The 20,877-nt window shown below is 36.5% G+C and overlaps 1 protein-coding gene across 10 annotated transcripts in view; it reads left to right on the top strand.

The window, feature by feature from the left end:
* LOC112017723 (disease resistance protein RPV1) overlaps window positions 1–20,877 on the top strand; it is a 35,270-nt gene that overhangs the window by 6,671 nt on the left and 7,722 nt on the right. The window contains exons 2-11 of one of the 10 annotated variants that reach the window (XM_065767672.1): window positions 2,573–3,674; window positions 5,585–5,857; window positions 5,938–6,657; window positions 6,762–7,984; window positions 10,030–11,502; window positions 12,471–12,622; window positions 13,278–13,352; window positions 13,813–13,992; window positions 14,994–15,329; window positions 17,226–17,857. In XM_065767672.1, coding sequence (XP_065623744.1) covers window positions 2,573–3,674; window positions 5,585–5,857; window positions 5,938–6,657; window positions 6,762–7,880 — 3,214 coding nt within the window. In that variant the 3' untranslated portion in view covers window positions 7,881–7,984; window positions 10,030–11,502; window positions 12,471–12,622; ... (2 more) ...; window positions 14,994–15,329; window positions 17,226–17,857. Of the gene's footprint in view, window positions 1–2,572; window positions 3,675–5,584; window positions 5,858–5,937; window positions 6,658–6,761; window positions 11,503–12,470; window positions 12,623–13,277; window positions 13,353–13,812; window positions 13,993–14,993; window positions 15,330–17,225; window positions 17,858–20,877 lie in introns of those variants that run through there. The other 9 variants (XM_065767669.1, XM_065767671.1, XM_065767670.1 and 6 more) reach the window with 9 other exon arrangements.

Raw genomic sequence — 20,877 nt, 5'->3', positions numbered from 1 at the left:
GTAACATTAGACATAGGTGTCCCTCTCCGTGGACCAGCCCATGCTTCTGCAACTGTAGCTTTGCAACTCGGATCTGTCACCCACATAGATTCGAAGCGAAAAGGCTTCCTTCGCCACCTCTGCCGCTCTCCATCTGAGTCTAGAGAAAACAAGATCGGTCTATGGTCAGATGTGTAGCAGTGTAGATGCTGTACTCTGCCCGTGGGATATCTGGCCATCCATTCATAATTCGCTACTCCACGGTCTAATCTCTCCCAAATCATCTCCCCTCTCCGTCGCCCATGCCAAGTAAACTCAGGTCCTGAAAATCCTAAGTCCACAAATCCGCAACTGTCCAGAGTATCCCGAAAAGATTGCATTTGCGCATGGGATCGTGGAGCTCCACCACGCTTATCACTCACCTCAAGAAGCTCGTTGAAATCTCCAAAACAACACCAAGGTAGTTTTGGTTTAGAGCTGAGCATGCGAATCATGGCCCAACCTTCATGACGTCGACTTGTTTCTGGCTCCCCATAAAAGCCTGTCAATCTCCACGCATTTTCCGACCCACCGTTCACAATGGCGTCGATATGGTACTTTGAAAAACTGTCCACCCAAAATGTAACATTATTCTTCCATAAAATAGCTAGTCCTCCTCCCCGGTCATCACTTGGAACAATGAACAAACCCGCAAACTCCAGTCTGTCTCTAATCCTTCTCATTTGTGCCTTTGTAGACCATGTCTTTGAGAGAAACATGATCGCGGGATCATGAGCTTGTATAATTTCACCAAGCTCGTTCTCTGCATGGAGGTTCCCAAGCCCCCGGCAGTTCCATGCTAAGAGATTCATTGTGCTCGGCGGGGCTGAAAACCAGCCTCCACCGTTGTCGCATTATTTGTCTCTGTTTTCTTCTTCTTCCCATGCACACCTGCTTCCTCATCTTCAGAAAATTCACATACAGGCCGTTTTGACAGGATAGGTTCATGTTGGGTCTCCACCTTATCACGCTTAGGGAGCCCACGAGTTTTGTAAGTGCTTCTTCCCCTTACTTGACCTGTATGAGAAGCCCCATGTCCATTAGAATTTCCATTTAAGTTTGGCCCACACGTTGTTGGTGAACCATGAAGGCCCACTAACTTAGGCCCATGCAAACCCAAGTCCTGACTTCCAGCTAATTCTCCGTGCATTAATCCTCCCTTATCATCGTATCTTGCCAACTCACTGTCAATCTCCTCTAACTGCGCCTGAAAATCAGCCTTTCGATTAATCTCAATCATAATATCTTCATTATTACGGGCATTTACCTCCGTGATTTCCGTTTCTTCCTCATCTGACCGTTGCACCACCGTGGTTCCCAGAAACTCGGTGTCTCTATCGGAAACTTCCTTTCCGCCCTCGTGTTGCTCATCTTTCTCTTCGTGAGTATCTCCTAACCTCGTATTATCTCTGTGATGTACCTCATCCGACCTGTCAGAGGTGTCCTCATGATCACATTCCTCCTCATAGCCTTCTACCCGGATCACACTCTTTCGAAAAGGATGTGGGGTTGAAGCTCTCAACCATGGCCCAAATTGCTTTACTTCCTCACGTATAGGAACTTTGTTCTTCATCCATCCCAAGCACTCCCTATCGCTATGTGTAAGCCTTCCACAACCATAGCAGATGTTCGGGAGACGTTCGTACTTGAAACTCACCCAGCCCTCCATGCCATTCACTGTAGAAATCTTCCGTCCTCGGCACAAAGGTTTAGTAATATCAATCGCTACCCGAACTCGCATAAAGTTATAGCTTTCAGGGTCCTTCGCTTCGGTTTCTACTTCATCCACAACCCCAGCTAGAGAGACTATATCTTTTGCTACGCCCATTGAAGAGCTGCGTATAGGAAGGTCGTGGATCTGAATCCAAAACCTTGTTCTGTCGAAGAGCACATCCTGTATATTCATAGTTTTCTCCACTCGCTTCAAGGCTACCAGATGCTTATCAAAGGTCCAAGGTTCACCCTTCAAAACCCAATCTAAATCGGACTCATCCGAGAAGATAAATAAGACCCTATGGTTGCCCATATCTCTGACCTCAAAACCTTTTTTTGTTCTCCACAACAGTTTGAGGGTTCTAGCGATAGCCTCAATATTGATTGCCCTTACTGTGAAAAAACGTGCTGCTAAAAAGAACTCCTCTCCCAATACATCATCTTGCACTTGAAACTTACTTTCCTCACTCTCAGACAGTGAAAACTTCCCCCACATAGCTGACAGATTCTCCATCTCTAGTGAGTACCAAAGAAGATCAGTACTAGTACTCCGACAAGAGAAAAATGTAAAAAGACTGCAGTTGCCTCACCCAAGGGCAGGCACGGCGTTTCACTGATGCTAGGGTTTTGGAAGGAGACCGCTACCCTAGGTCAGGAAAACTCAACCATTTTTAACTTAGTCTAACAATTAATGCCAAATATAAGTGATTAACTGACATTTACTTTATTTAAAAAATATGTCACTTGTAAGTCACACAGCTAATCATCTTGAATTTAGTTCATTTTTGTATTTATATTTCCAGCTAATCTAATTATGTTTCTTATGCACTACAATTGGCAGTTATCGTGAAAGTCACCTTATACAAGAAATTATTGAAGTGGTATCAAGTACTAAATTAAATTGCACAGAGTTGTTTGTTGCTAAATACCCAGTTGGAGTAGATTTTCTTGCAAAAGCCGTAGAAGATCTTTTAAATATTAAGTCAAATGATGTTCACATTGTGGGGATTTATGGCCTTGGAGGAATAGGAAAGACTACAATTGCAAAAGCTGTTTATAATATAGTTGCTGATCATTTTGAAGGAAGTAGCTTCCTAATGAATGTTAGAGAAAATTCAATAAGAGATTGGAGCACAATCAAACTACAAGAGAAACTTCTTTCTGAGATCTTAGGGGACAAAGAAATTAAGGTGCGCAGTATATTCGAAGGAATCAATGTGATCAAACAAAGACTTTCCCGTAAAAAGTTTCTTTTGGTTCTTGATGATGTTGATAAATTGGACCAAATAGATAATTTTCTTGGAGAATGTGATTGGCTTGCTAATGGAAGTAGAGTTATTATAACTACTAGGGACAAACATGTGCTAACCACTCTTGAAAATGATCCTTTAATCTACGAGGTTGTCGGTTTGAATCAATGTGAATCTCTTCGACTCTTTAGTAATCATGCCTTCAACAAAAATGAACCCGAGGTAGGTTATTTAGAACTTACAAATAAATTCATATGTTATGCTAGTGGCCTTCCATTAGCTCTACAAATTATAGGTTCTGGTTTACGTGGAAGAAACATTCGCCAATGGGAAAGTGAATTAGAAAAGTATAAGAATATTCCTAACGAAGATATTCAGAAAAAACTAAAAGTAAGTTTTGAAGGATTGGGAGAAATTGAAAAGGATATTTTCCTTGATATTGCATGTTTTTTCATAGGATTGCCCAAATATTACGTTGTTAAAATCTTAGCTGCTTGTGATTTATATCCGGATTCTGGTATTGCAAAACTTAGTGATAAGTGTCTCATAAGGGTTGAATGTGGCAAGTTATGGATGCATGACTTGCTACAACAAATGGGTAAAGAAATTGTTCGACAAGAATCAAATATGCTTGGAGAACGTTCAAGGCTATGGTGTTATGAAGATGCTTTAGAAGTTCTTACAGAAAATACGGTATGACTTCTTTTTCTTCACTTCTTTTTTAAGCAATACAAAATCAATTATTATTTTTTTGTTAATGTTGAGGAAAATATAAGTTTATCATTAACCTTTTATTTTATTTTATTTTATTTTCAAATCATTATAGGCGAAAAGCACATTTTAGTCCCTACATTTTTAGGCGATTTCTATTTTAGTCCCTAAATTTTATTTTTACCGCTTTTAGTCCCTATCCTGAAAAACGGTTCCGTTTTGGTCCTTGCCGTTACATCAGAAACGGATATTGCTGACGTGACAAACGGCAATAATAAATAATATTTGTTTAATGTCCACGTGGCCTAATTAATAATAAAAAAATATTTTTTGACATTAAAAAATGCCACGTCAGCATATAAATTAAAAAATAATAATTTCTCAATTTAACAAAATAAAAAACAGAATTATGGGGTTGTTTATGGTATTCATCTTGCCTCCTCCTTATACTCGAGATGGTTTTTCATCCGTTGCTGGTAATTCTGTCGCAGAAGAGATGCTGTAACCGGTTTAGAATTACAGACCTAAATTTGACGGTTGGTGACAGCGTCCTCCTGTGCCAGGATTACCTATGGATACGGAATTTCAGTTATATTTAAGGATTGCAGTGGTTCAATTGGAGACAGTGGGTATTTGTTGTTTAATATGCTTATTTATTGATATGTATGATTTTGGATCTTATTTTTTTGCTTGATTTTATTTTTCACTATTTCTTTGATTGTTTGCTAGATCGTTGGCCCTTCAACCTCCTCAAGGGGACATGCGCCGCCGGTCATAGAGGATCTCTCTACCCTTTTGGTTGCTTCAGATTTAGAGTTGCTCTCTGTGGTCAGAAGGGTTTTTATGTTTTTTTTTTTCTTTTTCTTGGATCTTCTTGTTACCAACGTTTGTTTGGAAATACACGATTTTCTTTTTATGGTATTTATGATTTTCTGGGTTTGTTTTTTGGTGGTTGGTTCGGGTTTATGGATTTATGGGTCTTTGATCTTTCTATTTTAATTTCCTTACTGACTTTTGAGTGCTTGAGAATGGGACTTCGTCTAGATTGAATTCAAACTTGGGCTCTCTTCAACGATGGAGCTTTATGGACCAGTGAAGGCGGCCAACCACGCTGAAATCGAAGACTTCGACACCTCCACTTGAAGACTTCGGCTTCTTAGGTTCAAAATCTCAGATCTTCGATCATGGTTTTAGTTTTACATGGGTTTGGGTTCTCAGTTTCATATGGGTTTGTTTGTATTGGAAGTTGCAAGGATCGGTTGGGTTTGAAGGGATTTTGCTCTAATGGTCTTTGTTTGTTTCAAATTTTTCTAGTTTTGAAATTTATGGGTTAATTTGTTTTCTAGGTGATATTTGTGGGTTTGCTCTAGATCTATTGTTGGGTTTATGTTTGTGTTTTTGCTGGAGATCAGTTTGGTGTTTGGTTTANTAAAATCTGGGTTTGTGTTCCTTAGTGTTCTTGTTGAAGATGAATACAGATCTAAATTGATATATTTTTTGGATTTTAATTTTTTTTTGTTACTTTTTAATTTTTAATTCTGTTTTTTATTTTGTTAAATTGAGAAATTATTATTTTTTAATTTATATGCTGACGTGGCATTTTTTAATATCAAAAAATATTTTTTTATTATTAATTAGGCCACGTGCACATTAAACAAATATTATTTATTATTGCCGTTTGTCACGTTAGCAATATCCGTTTCTGATGTAACGGCAAAGACCAAAACGGAACCGTTTTTCAGGATAGGGACTAAAAGCGGTAAAAATAAAATTTAGGGACTAAAATAGAAATCGCCTAAAAATGTAGGGACTAAAATGTGCTTTTCGCCATCATTATAATGTTGACAAATTCTATTGTGCAATGTGTTCCACTCAATGCTATATTCAAACAGGGTTCAAATAAAATTCGAGGCATAATGTTGTGCTCCAATAGACCAGAAACAATGCCATTGGCAGCTTACGCTTTCAAAAGGATGATAAATCTCAAAATTCTTATAGTCAATAATGTGCACATTTGTGAAGAACTTAAATTTCTCCCCAACGGATTAAGGTGGCTTGATTGGGCTGATTATCCTTTCCCCTTACCATCCAATTTTTGTCCTCGAAAACTTGGTGCACTCAATATGCCACATGGTCGCATTCAGTTAGAGAAGATACTTAAGCAGGTATGGATGTCTTTAAAAATTATGTTTAAAATTTTAATTTAAAGTTTGTTGAAATAAGTTCTATTTTTTTTTCTTTACAGGGGGTTCAATTCCGGAATTTGAAATGTATTAACATCATGGGATGTGGGTCTATTACGAGATTACCTAATTTATGCGCCCCAAACTTAGAGAAATTAAATCTTTCATATTGTAGAAATTTAGTTGAGTGTCATGAGTCCATTGGATTTCTTGATAAGCTTCAAGAATTGGATCTTAGAAGTTGTGAAAAACTTCAAAATTTTCCAAGCCATCTCATGTGGAAATCTCTCAAATGTTTGTACACTCCATCCTGCTCAAGACTTGATGTTTTTTCTTTCCTATACCCGAACTTTGGCGGGTTTAATGGTTTATACTACTATTGTTGTAAAAATTTTATGGATCTTGCAGATATCATCTATAAATTACCACAGGTTGAGGGATTATTTATATATACTAGCAAATCGAGACCCTGGTGTACTGAACCTTTTGCCTTTTTAGATATAGAGGCGTTTCTAGATCTGAGTAATGTTGGAAATTTAATTGAATTAGATTTTTTGATGAAGCCTGATTACTTTCCGGTATTGGAACAACTATATTTAAATGAAATCAATATTGTTATCATCCCGAAAAGAATCTCCAAGTTTACTAGATTAAAGACACTTAAAATAAAATGTTGTAAGTATCTTCAGGAAATTCCAAGGCTTCCACAATCTATAAGACAAGTGTTTATAGTAAACTCCCATTCGCTACATCCGCAATCATTAAACAGATTGTTCAGTCAGGTATCTCTCTCTCTCTCTCTCTCTCTCAATGTTATATAAAAACACTCTTTTAACCTTCTCGAAAATACATTATTAAATTTGTTTGAATTTCTTATTGCAAACAGTTTGGAGAATTTTGGTACCAGGAATATGAGATTTTACAACCACGACAAAATCCGATGAATAATTTCCAGAGATATGAACTTATACTACCAGGATCAGTGATTCCAAAGTGGTTCAATCATCAAAGTGTTGGAAATTTCATTTCATTCTGGATTGGTCGTGATTTTCCAACATTTGTTTGCTGTGCTGTTTTAGAACCGAAGGACCAGCTTTGTGGAGTTTTTCTTTCGGTGTTATTGGAAATTAATGGGACAAAAGTAGGTGTTATTGGTCCTTTCGGAAGCAGTCGGGTTTCAGATATGATGTCTAATCATGTATGGTTTTTTAACGTATCTCTTGAATTTCCTGGGTTAAATCTATATGATCAGAATTATGTTGAGGTTGTAATTGAAACCTTTAATGAGGTTCTTATCGTAAGGTGTGGGGTCCATGTTCAATGCATCTGTCCTCTTGTTGGGAGATTTGGTGAATTCGAAGCAAAGAGGCAGATTATTCAATGGAAATTATTCCAAGATCAAGATCACTCCACCGACACGCTCCCACCTACTTCAATACCTGCCTTCCCCATTTGTCCTATTTTAAACTCTGTCACCCGACTCACCCACTTCCCTTCCCCCCCCACCTCTGATTTGGAGCTTTCAGATTCATATTCAATGGAAAGCACATATAATGATTTTGAGTCTCTTTCGACGGGCTTTCATATTGATGGGTGCAACCAAACACTCCCGCCTTTCCCCACCTCTTATTTGGAGCTTTCAAATTCAAATTCTATGGAAGCAACAAATAATGATTTTGACTCTCTTTTGAACGGTTTTCAAGTTGATGGGTGTGATTTGAGTATGTCACTGTACACTTCTCCCATGGGAAGAAATTATCAGCCTCCCCAGCCTCAGGTCACTGTCCTTGATGATACTAGCCACATTTCTTTGCCATCTAGCACGGAGCTTCTGAATAATATGACATACAAGTCCGAATTATTGGGCATGCCAGATTCGGGAATTGGCTCAACTGTTAGTGAGGGGTTTCATTTGGGTTCTTCTTCAATGGCCCATAACTTTTTCAATGATGATGACTCTGACTTCAATTTGAATTCACCATCGAAGAAAATGAGAACATCTTGATTGAGCTTGGAAGAAGAAATATGCCTCCATCAGAAAAAGAACCTTGAAACTATTTTCTTCTTCATTATTGTTTCCGTTCCATTTCTTATGCATTTGATGCTAAGGTATGTCTCTTATTTTTAGTTGCATTATTTCATTTGCATCTTCGGATGCTCATTCATTGGATTGGGTACTAACATAATATGAATAGAAACTAACACAAAAAAATGCAGAATAGATGAAAGAAATTAGTCAATGTGATTTGTTGCTAAATTATTCTATAAAAAAAACTATTAAGTTGTAGATGGCAGTAGAAAAGTAATATATATATATATATATATTTTTTTTTTCTGAGAAGCTGTTAGCATAATATGTGAGTGTTAGGATTTTTGTCTATTAGTTTGTTACTAGCCGGCACCAATTTTGAAAATTCAAACTTCCGTAGGCATGACCTTATGCCTATACCATCCTTAATTTCATAGAGCAGGAGGTTTTGAAATGGATTTGACTTTGCCAATAGTCATAGTTTCAAGCCCTTTGAACACAACATTACATTTTAAATGCTTTCTTTTTAAAATTGTTGCTTATAGTATATATTGTCTCAAATTTCATAATCTTGTAAAAATGTTGGGAACTATATGTGGATTTCTGATATTAGCTAGTTTGTTATGGATGATTTCCTGACTATGATTGAAATGTGTCTTTGTTATTGATTGTTGGACTCACTAAAGCGATGATTGAAAATCTGAATGTGCAAAACTAAGCTAAGTTACCGTGTGAAATCCTACTAACAAGGTTTTGTTCTTTCACATCAAGTTGTTCTTTGACTTATGTAATAGTGGAATATTTTCTAGCTTGCAAAACTATACCAATATTTTTTTCCCATAAATTAATGCAACTCATTATGTTATAAAATTCAATTGGATTATGCTTGGTGTCTTTGGAAGTGAATTTAATCAATTTTTTATTAAAATTCATAGCATTTCATAAAAATTGATAATGTGATTGAGAAAAGAAATGAATCAACTGATAAAGTATTGAAATAAAAAATTGACCCTATGATTTCAATATTTTTTGACAATATTAAGAAGTAAGGAATTTGATCTAGCATATCATGGAATTATCAGATCTGTTAGGTCTGACCAAGACATTCTTGCAGGAATTGGAAAAAAAAAATTTCCTTTTGGGTGAAAGCTTTTTGACTGACCAATTTTTTGAGTCAACGTTTCAATTGAAGAATAGCCTAGTTACTTATGCCTTTGGATCTGGAATCAGGGCACTCCTTTTGGTTGTTTCTTGTGTCATAAGTCATGTGATTATTTATTTTCTCGTTGTTATTGATGCATGTTTGTTTAGTTTAATATGCAATTGAAATGTCAATTGTTGGTGCCTTCTTTTTTTTTTTTTTTTAAAAAAAAAAAAAAAAAAAAAAAAAAAAAAAAAAAAAAAAAAAAAAAAAAAAAAAAAAAAAACTTGGAAAATGGAAGATTGACAATGAAGAATAAAATGGAGTTCCTCAACATGTGTGAATACTGATCAGAGAAACAAATTACAAAACCAATACATGTATAACTTTCATTGCACTTCTTGGTGTCTACACAAGTTGTGAAATGACCATAAGTGTATAGAACATCCTTCTTTCAATGCAATCCTACATCTAACTACTAAGCAGTTGCATTTGGTTCTGGATGGATGTCATGACAATATAAATTGCTCAATTGTGTACTTGTTTTTGAAGTAGAGAATAGGGAAATGTCTATCAATCCAAATTTGCTGTTAAAGTCACATTGGGATGTTTTGGTTTGAACCTTTCAAGTCTATGGAGTATTTATTTTAATGTGCTGGAATGATACTGCATTAGGTTATTTGCTCATTTACGTCTTGCTGGCCAAAATTTAAGCTACTTTAATTCCCAAATGCCTTTGGTTGGGATCTGTAGAAGAAAATAATTTGTACTTATTGGTCGAAGAGTTTTTCCAATATAATATAAAATAAAAGACTTTTATTTATTTGTTTCTTTTTATATTAATTACACATACTTGAATTAATTGGGATGACAGGGCCACAACTTCATCATTGTTGGAATAATAGTTGTAGCTGCTGGTGAAACTACTTCATCCTTACAAGTTTTGTTATTTTTGTGCCCAAAAATGATCATTCTGTTCTGTAGGATTCTCTGTTCTAGTATTTTGTACTAATGGAATCCACACTTGATGCAACTGGGTATAGATGTAAGTCTTGTCTTTGGTATTTGACACCCTTATTTTGTAGACATTAGAATGATCTCAATGCCTAAGAAAAGGTTTAATAGTTATCTTTGACTATGAGCAGGTCTTCTATCCCTTTGAAGATTATAGCTCTATGCACATTTCATTTCTTACACATTGGCATATCTTTTGTAAATAAATTAATAGGATTACCTCCAATTGCAATTTGAACATAGCAATTTTCTACTGTTCTGTGGCACCTTCTTACTAATTTCACTTTGAGTTAAATATTGAAAAGAATATTTTGAAATTACAAATTAGCATCACCTTGAATTCACCCTCTTATAGGAATACCTTGCTGTAGAGAAAGAGTAAACAATGTTCATGAGCTAATGGTTTTGAATTTATACCCGATACAAAAAATATACATGCCTTGTACTCTCTTATACATTAAAGTCTCAAGGAGAAGAGATCACTTATGTTGTATCCCCTTTTATTAATTTTGCACTTATTGTAACCAACAAGTATGGTAAAATCAAGTACATACGAGGTTAATTTTACATGTTAATGTTCCCTCCCTATCAAACATTCCCATTCATTTACTTGATCAGTCCAAGCAATTCCATGTTATTTGGACTATGATTTGTCAGTTAAGTTCCTTTCTAAAAAATTATTTATGCTATTTACAAACAACTTTCCTTTAAATGCCACTTCAAAATTTCTTAGTCAGAATTACTAGGCCATGGTTGCACAGCTGCATAGCATAGGCACCAGTTTCTAGTGGGAAGACTTTCCATGCAAGGATGTGGTTTCTCTGTCAAGTTTGATTTTTCCTTGAATCTGCACAACCATTTCTAGAATTTTTACTCAAGGGGTTTTCACCATGTGTTGCAGCCCATGATGAATCTATGCAAGCATTGTCCACTGCGATACAAAGCTTCAGCTAATAATTTTGAAAATTTCACTTTCTTGACCTCTTGCAATACCAGTAAAACCTTACATCTTAATTATTCTTTTGTTTAAAAAATAAAATTTTTGTTCAGATGAATTTTGCTATCTGCAATTAAACTTATGAACTTGTTTAATACAGTTAAAACTTTTGAACTTTTGACTTTTTCTATTTGCAATTAGACCTTTGAATTTGTTATTATAGTTATCTGTCATATGTATATTCCAATCTTAGCCTACTTATACATATAAATCCTGCTTTCAAATGCGAGAAAGTAAATATTCTTTGTCTTATATAAGGTACATATATTGGGTAAAAATGGACATGTTGACCATTATTGCCGCGTGAAGGGTGTCTATGTTTTCTCGATTCTTGACATTGCTTTTCCTACATCCAGGCTAAGGTCATGACTGGTGATAATGTAGTGAGGTAATTGCTTCAACAGATGACAATGTGCGTGCAATGCGTATGTTGACATTTAGGAAAGGTATAAGTGAAGTCATGGTTGAAATTTTAACATTTGATTATAGCATCATTGAGGTCTTCCCTAATTGTGCCTTTGACAATTGACTTAATTATTAGCTTAATTGATCACAAACACACACATACGTACCTAGTTCATTTTTTCCTTTTCTATCTGAGATAGAAATCCCACTCTAGCATAATCTAAGTGTGCGTTTGGATACCTTTTATATTTGCTGAAAACTGAAACAATAAAAAAATAATTTCCCAAATTACTGTTCACTGCTGGGTACTGTAGCTTTGCCTAAATGCACTGTTCACAAGAGGCGCGAGTCAAAAAAAGAAAAAAAAGAAGAAGCCAGACGCAGACGTGTGAATCCAAAACGCAAACCAAACGGAGCTTAAGTGTATGCGTGTGTAGCCCTTTCCCCCATGCCATTACACAAGAACTTGTACTTATGGAGTGACCATAATACTAAGGGTGCACGGTGGTATAAATACCTAGTTCATATTATTATCAATATGTGGTAGAACACAAACAGAAACAGAATAATATTTGTGTTGTCTCGTTTTTTCCCATGATCAGCCCATGTCAGTGTGTTTATAGTGTCATAACCTAGGCCCTTCTTCTTGTTCATGCTGCAGAAATTCAAAGTTGAAAAATAAGGCTTGGATATATTAGATAAAAAAATAGTGTGGATTAAGTTGGTTTAAGTTTTCACATGGTCAATGACTAGGGCATTTTAGATATAATATATTTTTTAAGTGTTCTTGTATTACTTTACACATTATAATTTTATTGATTCCATCTAATTCTTTTTCTTGCTTTAACAAAATTTTGGTGGGTCTATGGCGTGATTAATGATCCTTACGGTAAATTTTTCATTGCAAAGATCTAATCTTTTCAGAAGTTATATATGTCGCCTACATTATAATAATTATGAGTTCTTCAAATTTATTTTTAGATGCTTACAATACATTAATGTTTTATAGGAGAGCCTACTCAGGATTATGATTCCAAGTATTGAAGGCAAATGTACTTCCTCGAGGATAGGACTCCTAGCTTCTGTACAAGTATTGCTGGAACAAGTTGGAGAACTGAAGAAATTCTGGATGACATGAAAAAATGTGGCCATGGTGTTCAGGTTTGGTTATCATTATGCACTCACAATATAGACTACAAGTTTTATTTAAAGAAATATAATAATAAAAAAGAACCTTGCAGTCTTCTACAATTTTGTCTTTGATTGGATTCTTACTTAAAGATAACCGTAGAAGAATATTCAAAATTAATAAACTTTGGCTGACAAATCATTACCTTGAGTATATAAAAGGTGCTAATGATTTTGAAATTAATGAGCTCTTAATCATATCTGGTGCTAATGATTTTGAAATTAATGAGCTCTTAATCATATCTGACCTGCTAAAAGTGTCTTATCATGCTAGTGAAGATCATAATTCTAATGTTAATATGAATTCATTTAGTTTTTACGTTACGTTTATATCCAAAATTTGTCATAAATTTAAAATACCAAGTGCACCAACATTTTCCTAAATATGTTAATACATACTCTCAAGATCTTGAACACAATTAGCACATAGTGCATAACAAACTTAAGACTGGAAAATGTGTAGAAGAGGTATGCTAAATGGGTTTCTTTTTCCTCTAGCAAAAAGGAATTATGTAGGATTTGAATGTACGAATTCTAAGAAAAAGTTGTATATACACAGTTCTTTTAGACAAATAAAGCTATGTATGGGAGTGACTAATTCTTGATGTATATCTTTTTTATAAAACAGATTATCCAACACCATGATTTTTTCCTGGATGATTGTCTTGGGGAATATTTGCTTCTTTTTCCTAAATTATTGAAGGTTAGTACTATTTTTTATCAGCAAAGCTTGAGTGAAACTCTTGATTCCTTTTGAATTAACAGGTAAGATGATTGATGAATATTATGCATTTATAACTACTTATCCTCATGTTTGGCCCCTGAAAATTTTCAAAGAGCACATATCAAAGTTAAGGAGTTGTAGTGTAAAAGAAATCATATTGTACATTTTCTTTGTATTTATGCCATTTGAAGACCTTAATTTGTTCACGATATTATTATAAACTACTGATATCTTTGATTTGAGATGTCAGTTTATCAAAATCTGTAATTTTCATTTGAAAATGGAAGTAATCCAATAATCACTAAGCACCACTAGTAAAGATTGTTGTTGAAAAAGAGGAAGACATTTAATTGTTATGATGATATTTAGAACTTGATTTCCAATTTTCATTGGTTATCTTTGGGGTTTATTCTTATTAGTTAGATTTTTCCAAATGCAGAAGGTGGAAAAGCTGAAATTGATGTGCCTACAGTTTGTAGCAGCAACTTAGCGATTGATATCATTTATCCTTGAGATTTTCAAGCTAGAAGAATTGTTGGATGGTTAAGTTGGGAATTCAAAATCTCCATCAAGGGCAGTTAATTTACTCCCAAAATATCTAAGATCCTATTTCTATTTTGTAAGTAAAGTGACACATAGGCATCATAGTTTCTCTATTTGTATGTGATTCCTTTGTGTTTGTGTCTCTCTCTCTCTCATTTGCAGTTTTTGTGGCAAATTCAGGAGGAAATTTAATGTTGAACTTGAGAGCAACATTAAAAATGGAAACAGTGGCATCTTTGGGATTGGGGCTTCACCTAATAGGGATTTCAAAATTTTCGAGGATGAAACAACATAATTTTGGGGGGATTGGTAGGGTTCTTTGGGTTGGTGTCGGATAATTTATTGAAATTTGATATCAATTTTAGCAATAATTCACTACTTTTGGTCTGGTTCTTTGGAATCAAGTGTGAATTAACCAAACAATGAAATTTGTGATAAATAGGATTTTAAATCATGGGAGTTTAAATTCCTTCATTTGTTAATTTCCATGTAAATAGCAAAGTTTCATCCAAAAGCAAAATATCTATTTCTATTACATGTAAATTAACCAAATTTGCTTTTGATTTTGTGTCAAAAGAAATTCTTGAACCTGATTTGAGGGGTGAAAACCCAACTACAAAAGATAAAAGCCCAGGTCAAGGGCCATTAAGCACCCTGGAGAAGAGTATGTGCCACAATGCACTGAACATCTAGTTAGGAGCCATTATCTATTTCTTCTATAAATAATACTACAAATACTTTGGTTTTGTTACTTTGTTTGTAAGCTAAGGACTTTTAGAATTTTAGGGGAGAAGGGCATAAAATTAGATAGGTGGCATGAGCTGCTTCTCTTTGTAGTTTTTTATTTTCCCATCTCTGCACAGTATATATTTTGAGTGAAAAGTACGAGTAATAGCAACTGGTTATGTGAGATTTATTTGTGACATGTTCATCATTTTAGTGCTTATATAAGTTTTTTCTTCAATCCAATGTTTAATTGGTATCTATATTATTGGGGTGAATTTCAGGGGAGAATACTTTCCTTAAAAAATGAACCTGGGATACTAAGTCATAATGGTGGTTTTGTTTATGTTTCAGTGTGGTGAAAGCATGAGATTCAAAATCAATCTGTACAGTGGCTCAGTGCCTAGAGTTTCATACTTTTCTTCCCCTCATTTTCTATTTTGTGTTGGATTGATAAGGAGTGTGTGGCAGTTTGACCTGAGCAAAGTTCAAGTCAATTTCTTTCAAGCAACAGTGCCAACACAGAAAATTTAAGCAGCACAAGTAGGCCAGGGTTGATTGAAAACGAGGACAGGCTTCTTGGAGCTGTGCTGCTTGCAAGGGCTAGGCTTCTGGAGAGGTTGAGAGGGGTACCTCTTTCTGCAAACATTTCAGTGCTTACTGTGATATGCAATTTGGAATTTTCCAAGGGTGAGTTTGGACATTACATGAAAATTATTATCTATTTAATGTCATCAATAATATGTTTATGCCAAAATTGTCATGACACATCTGCACAATACCAAGATTGACTGCCACCAATGCTTTTGATGGTGAAGTTATGAAAGTATTGAATCAATCAATCTGATACCATATTTTCAGGTCTGACGATGGATCCATTTTTCTTCTCTGACTCCACTTTTAGATGGACCTCTGTGTAAAAACTGGGTTATAGTGACCCATTTAATTCTTATGGAACGGGCTGAAAAATCTTCAACTTTCTTGCAATTAATTATCCTCTTCATGATGTCCATAATTTAAATTTCTTATGACAAAAGTATTTACGACTAGAGGAATTGCATAGTGTGTGTGTGTGTATGTTGGAATGTATTGACAGCCCTATACTGTTAAGGAATGTTTAGCATATCACAAACTAGGCCAACCAAGAACAACTTAACTGGTTTTAATTTTTTTAGTTCAAAGAACTGGTTCAAAATGGGACACAATATGTTCCTTTAGAAAACTAGTTTTAACTTTGGTTCTTTCAAATATACATTCTCTCCAAAATCAAGTTCTGAAAATTTTGATGTTTTCATATGCATATTCTCACCATAATCTAGTTTTAAATAAGAAAATTTTGCATGCCTATTAAGTAAAACTGGTTTTGATATGATTCTAGACAGACTTGAAATAAAATAAACCAGTTCAGTTTTGTTTTTGGTTCCAGTTGTATTAGAACTGAACTAGTTCCGTTGTTTGCCAAATGTCCCTTATTGTCTGAATTGGGTAAGTGGTTTGATGGGATGATCGAAGGGGTAGCTCCATCTGATCATGCCTGTTAGATTTGTGACCGACAAATTGAGGTTGTGGCACATCATTTGAAAGGGTTTATCACTTTTTTCTTTTAATTAGATTTTTTAAAATTTTTTTTTTTTTTTTTTTTATGTGAGATTGATGGTGACAACTTTCCAAATCCATGGAATTCCCTTTGGAATCTCCAGAGATCCACATCTCTGATTCAATTGATAACATTTAAAAAAATGATGAGTCACACTGATCTCTTTTGTCATGATTAGCAATTCTGTCTTTATGAAATTTTAAATTGAAATCAAAGTGCAATTAGGCATCATTTGTGATCCTAACTTTGGGGACCGACAAGAATTTGGCTTTGGTTTTCCCTTTGGAGGAATTGAACTTGGTTTAGTAATTGCAATGGCTAATTATACTGGTTCTCCCCACCGGGTTCTATTATGAAGCTCAGTAAACGTGTTGCCCACTCACCAGAGTGAGTAGGATATTCCTTCAATCTCATCTTATGACTTAATATTAATAGGGCAGCAATTCTGGCAGTTGGGGCAGGACACTGTAATTTATTGTGACAAAATTCTCCTAATATATTTTGTTTCTTTTAACAAGTGCTGAATTCTATGCTATGTATTCATCAGACATGCAACAATATCCATTATGGGAAATTAAAATATTCATAAATTATTGGTGAATATCTCTTGTTCCACCAATGTCTTTGAAACGGTTGGACTTATTGTAATGGATGGCTTCTTCAATCATTGTGTTTCTCATTCAATTTAGATTTTTGTCAAATTTTTCTCGGGCTTCCGTTATCTTTATGATTTTTTCAGTATCTTGAGCCTCTAAAGTATTTTCATATCATTATTTGTCATTTGCTGTGAATTTCTGCTGCTGATACTACTGACATCATCCTCACTACTGCTGCTGCTGCTTGTGCTACTATAGATATCGTTTGTTGCAACCTGCACATGGTATTATGGTCTAGACTAGTTGTCAAAATATTCTGAATGTGAAGATGTTTCTTCCCTTGTCCTTGAATCAAAGTAATAGTCTCCTGTTTGGTTTTGCTTTCTAATTTAGGGGAAGTGGGAGACCTTATCGAGACTTGGGTACTCAAGCATCAGCAGGTCAGTCAGCTGGAGGCTCAAGCATTAGTAGCCTGACCTCTCGAATCAAGAGGCCACAATTATTGTTAAAACCGAAGAAGAAGTCACCTGGTCTCAGTCAGGAGGCTCTAGATTGTTTGCACCTGGAGGTTTTCAGCAGCAAGGTTGAAGGGGCGGTATCAAGAGCTTCACAGGATTTAGTATGTCTGGAGACATTCGTAGAGGGAGACGCGCTTATACACTTGCCATGTTCCCATAACTTCCACTCTGCCTGCTTGGATCCCTGGCTTCGAACTTGTGGTGACTGCCCATATTGTTGCAGAACCATAACTATAGTAACAAGTCACAACAAAGCATCAATGAGTTAGATTTTTTTACTAGAAATGTTTTTGTAATCTGGGTTTTCCTACACGTGTGAAAGTTTTGGCACTGACCAAATTATTATTTTTTAATTTGTAATTGTGGCCATATGTAATTATTGTATCTCCTGCTCTGTTGTCCACACACGAGAAAATCTGGTCTCATTGTATTTCCCTTTTTTTTTTTTTTTTTTTGATGTGACTTATTGTATTTCTTGATTGCTATTTTAGATTACCTTTTGATCTCTCTCCTGTATTCAGGAAATTTGGAAGGTATTGACAGTCAAAGCCCACAAAGCCTATGAATGATGTTGGAAAGACACAATAAGTAGTACTGCGGCCCAAAGCTTGCACATCTATATATACATATATATATATATATATAAAGTAAAAAAAAATGATTTTAACTTGAACATAATAGAATAGACTAATCGAATGAAAGGACAAGAGAGCAATTTTTAAACTTATGCTTTGGTCCTTGTTCTATTTTTCATTTTAATTATTGCCAAAACAATAGTATAAACTAGAGAAATAATTTTTAAATATAGTTATTTTACGTTTCTGAGAAAAGCTCAATTTGGAGTGTCAATTGGTCCTTAGTAAGGATGTCATAGTGTGGTTAAATGGCTCCTGTAAAAAATTTAAAATTTGATTTTGGATTAATGATTGTGGTTAAAAGGTTCCTGTAAGAAATTTAAATTTTGGTTTTAGATCAATGATTTTAGTCATAATTTGAACATAAATCCTTTATTTGAGGAAAAAAAAAAAAAAAAAAACTTTATCATTGTTGAGGGTCACTTTTCGAAATAGACAAAGGTAGCCTAACCCAGCAATGCGGGCAGCAGAGAAGCGGCAGACTAAGTAAAGGCCATTAGGACCAAGCGACAGGAACGATGGATCACATGCCCTTAATACTAATAAATGAGTCTTGAGGAAGTAGGTGGGCCTAAAAGGCCCGAAAAGGGAGAAAATAGCACCCATGGGTAGTATGTGATATGGAAAAATGAGAATGGGCTGCGACAGGCCCAAAGTAATGTAAACAAAGAAAGTAGGGGATAATGGCAAACCCATGAACCCCAAGGATGAGAATGAAGAGATTGGGCCAGGGAAGCCCAATTAAGTTAGTAAGAGTTCATGGGATGCGGAGTTATTAAATGGATTGAGGACGTCCAAAGAAATGGGCTGGAGAGGCCCAAGGGAAAAGAAAGGGACATTGGAGCCCATAAGCGAAAACACCAGTGGCCACATTAAGCCACTTGGGGAAAGAATGGAACGGCAGGCCTGAGAAAAGACCCAGCAGGAAGAAGTCACCGCGGTAGGAAATGCTAAGTAATGCGGTAGGAAGCAAATGCAATTAAAGAATTGGGTTGAAAGGAACGCAAAGCCCAATACTGAGTAAAGCCCAGATCTTAAGGGAGCGGGAAATCAGAGTAGTAACTCATGAAAGGCCAGAAGCGGACGGCAGGCAGGCAAAGTCTCTAGTCCACGGCAGATGCATGAACAGCAGGCAGATTTCAGACATATGCATGTGCAAAGCCCAGGCACCACCAGTCTGTACCCAGCTAATACGGGACATGGTGGGGTCATGGATCAGAGGTAAGAGGGCGTGGTTTGGTGGTGGGGAGAGGGGAAGACCTGTTTTGAGGTTCCTGCTTAGGCTCTTTCGGGAGATATGTCCTGCTGGGATAACATACCTCCTAAAAGAGGCAATGCTAAGTTGGAACCACTAGGTGCATGCCATGAGGGATAGAGAGAGAGAGAAACATCACCGTGGCAGGAGGAGATACCACGACAGACTAACAGACAAAATGGTTGTCATTGTCTGTAGTAGGGGGACTCGCAGACGGAACAGTGATGGTCGGCAAGTACGCCCGGACCAGACAAAGGTGGTTGAAGGGTAGAATAGTAAAATCCGTTCACGGCAGGCACTATAAGAAGGAAGCCTCTGCCGTGCACAGGGATAACAAGAGGAAGGCAATACAACACCACGTAAAAATACTCTGAAACATACTTGGGAAAACAGGGGAAGCACAACACTAAAAAAAAACCACCATTGCCATAAGCTTTCTCTGAAACAGCTCTGCTTGCGGTAAGCACTCCCCTGGCAGACGAGGCATAGTTCGCACACAAGCCGGCCAAGTTGAGTTCCAGTTGGCCCGGTCTCGACTCCTGCAACCCAGAACACTTGGGCCTACAATCACGAAGGGGCAGCCTAGCCCAACATAGCAAAAAAAGGCCCTCACATTAAATTGGCGACTCCGCTGGGGAGTTGAGAAATAGTTCAGGGACAAGAGCCCTCGCAAAAAAATGCCTCCAAAGTCCAGGACGACACGCAACATGAGTGCCATGCCCTCACAAGCAGAGTCTAGGCCAACGACGCCTCACCAACAGTAGCCTAACCAGGCAGGAGGTGCTAACGAGATGGGGGCTGGACCCTAACCGCCTCCAAGGATCCCTGCAGACAATGCCAACACCTTCATTGAAGTGTTGTAGGCCTTACAGCACTCACAACAGCAAATGATGGAAGAAATTCGTCAATTAAAGGCAGATAGAACAAAGGAAAAAGGAAGCCAGAATGATCCAGAACATGCGGCAGAAGAGACACTAGTAGGAGGTGTCCCACAGAATACGGATCAACGTTTTATTACTATGGCAGAAGTAGCAGCTCTCCTGGAGCAAGAGAGAGCCAGAGCACCCAAGGAGAGATTCTATGCACGTAGACCCCCATACCCACTGAGGGTGCTCAGTAAACCATACCCCGAGAGGTATGAACCGCGAGTTTTCGCACAATATGATGGCAGGAAGGGAAGTGCTGTTGAGCACGTAAGCAAGTTCATTGATACGCTTGGCCCTTATGCCGCAAACGAGGACTTGTGTCTTCGAGAATTTTCTAAATCATTGTGTGACCGGGCTTATACCTGGTACATTGGCTTAAAGTTAGGATCGATCCCAACATGGGATGATATGGTGGATGTATTTTGTACCAAGTACTTTCACGGAGAAGAAACGGTGACACTTGCAACATTGCAAGTGACCAAACAAAGGAATGGTGAAGACTTGATGGAGTACATCAAGAGATTTAGGGACATAGCACTCGACTGCTATGACCATTGTGAAGAAAGGACGCTGGTGGAGATGTGTATGACGAATATGATTAGGGAGTACAAGGCAGTTCTAGAAAACCTCGAAATCTCCCAGTTCGCACAGCTATTACAAAAGGCGAGAAAAACTGCCCAGTCCGTAGAGCCTAGCACGGACAAAAGAAGT

The sequence above is a fragment of the Quercus suber genome, unplaced genomic scaffold (genome assembly GCF_002906115.3).
Source record: "Quercus suber isolate HL8 unplaced genomic scaffold, Cork oak 2.0 scaffold_834, whole genome shotgun sequence".
NCBI lineage: Eukaryota > Viridiplantae > Streptophyta > Magnoliopsida > Fagales > Fagaceae > Quercus > Quercus suber.
Note: the sequence above shows the minus strand (reverse complement) of the source record. Positions and strands in the feature narration are given on the sequence as shown.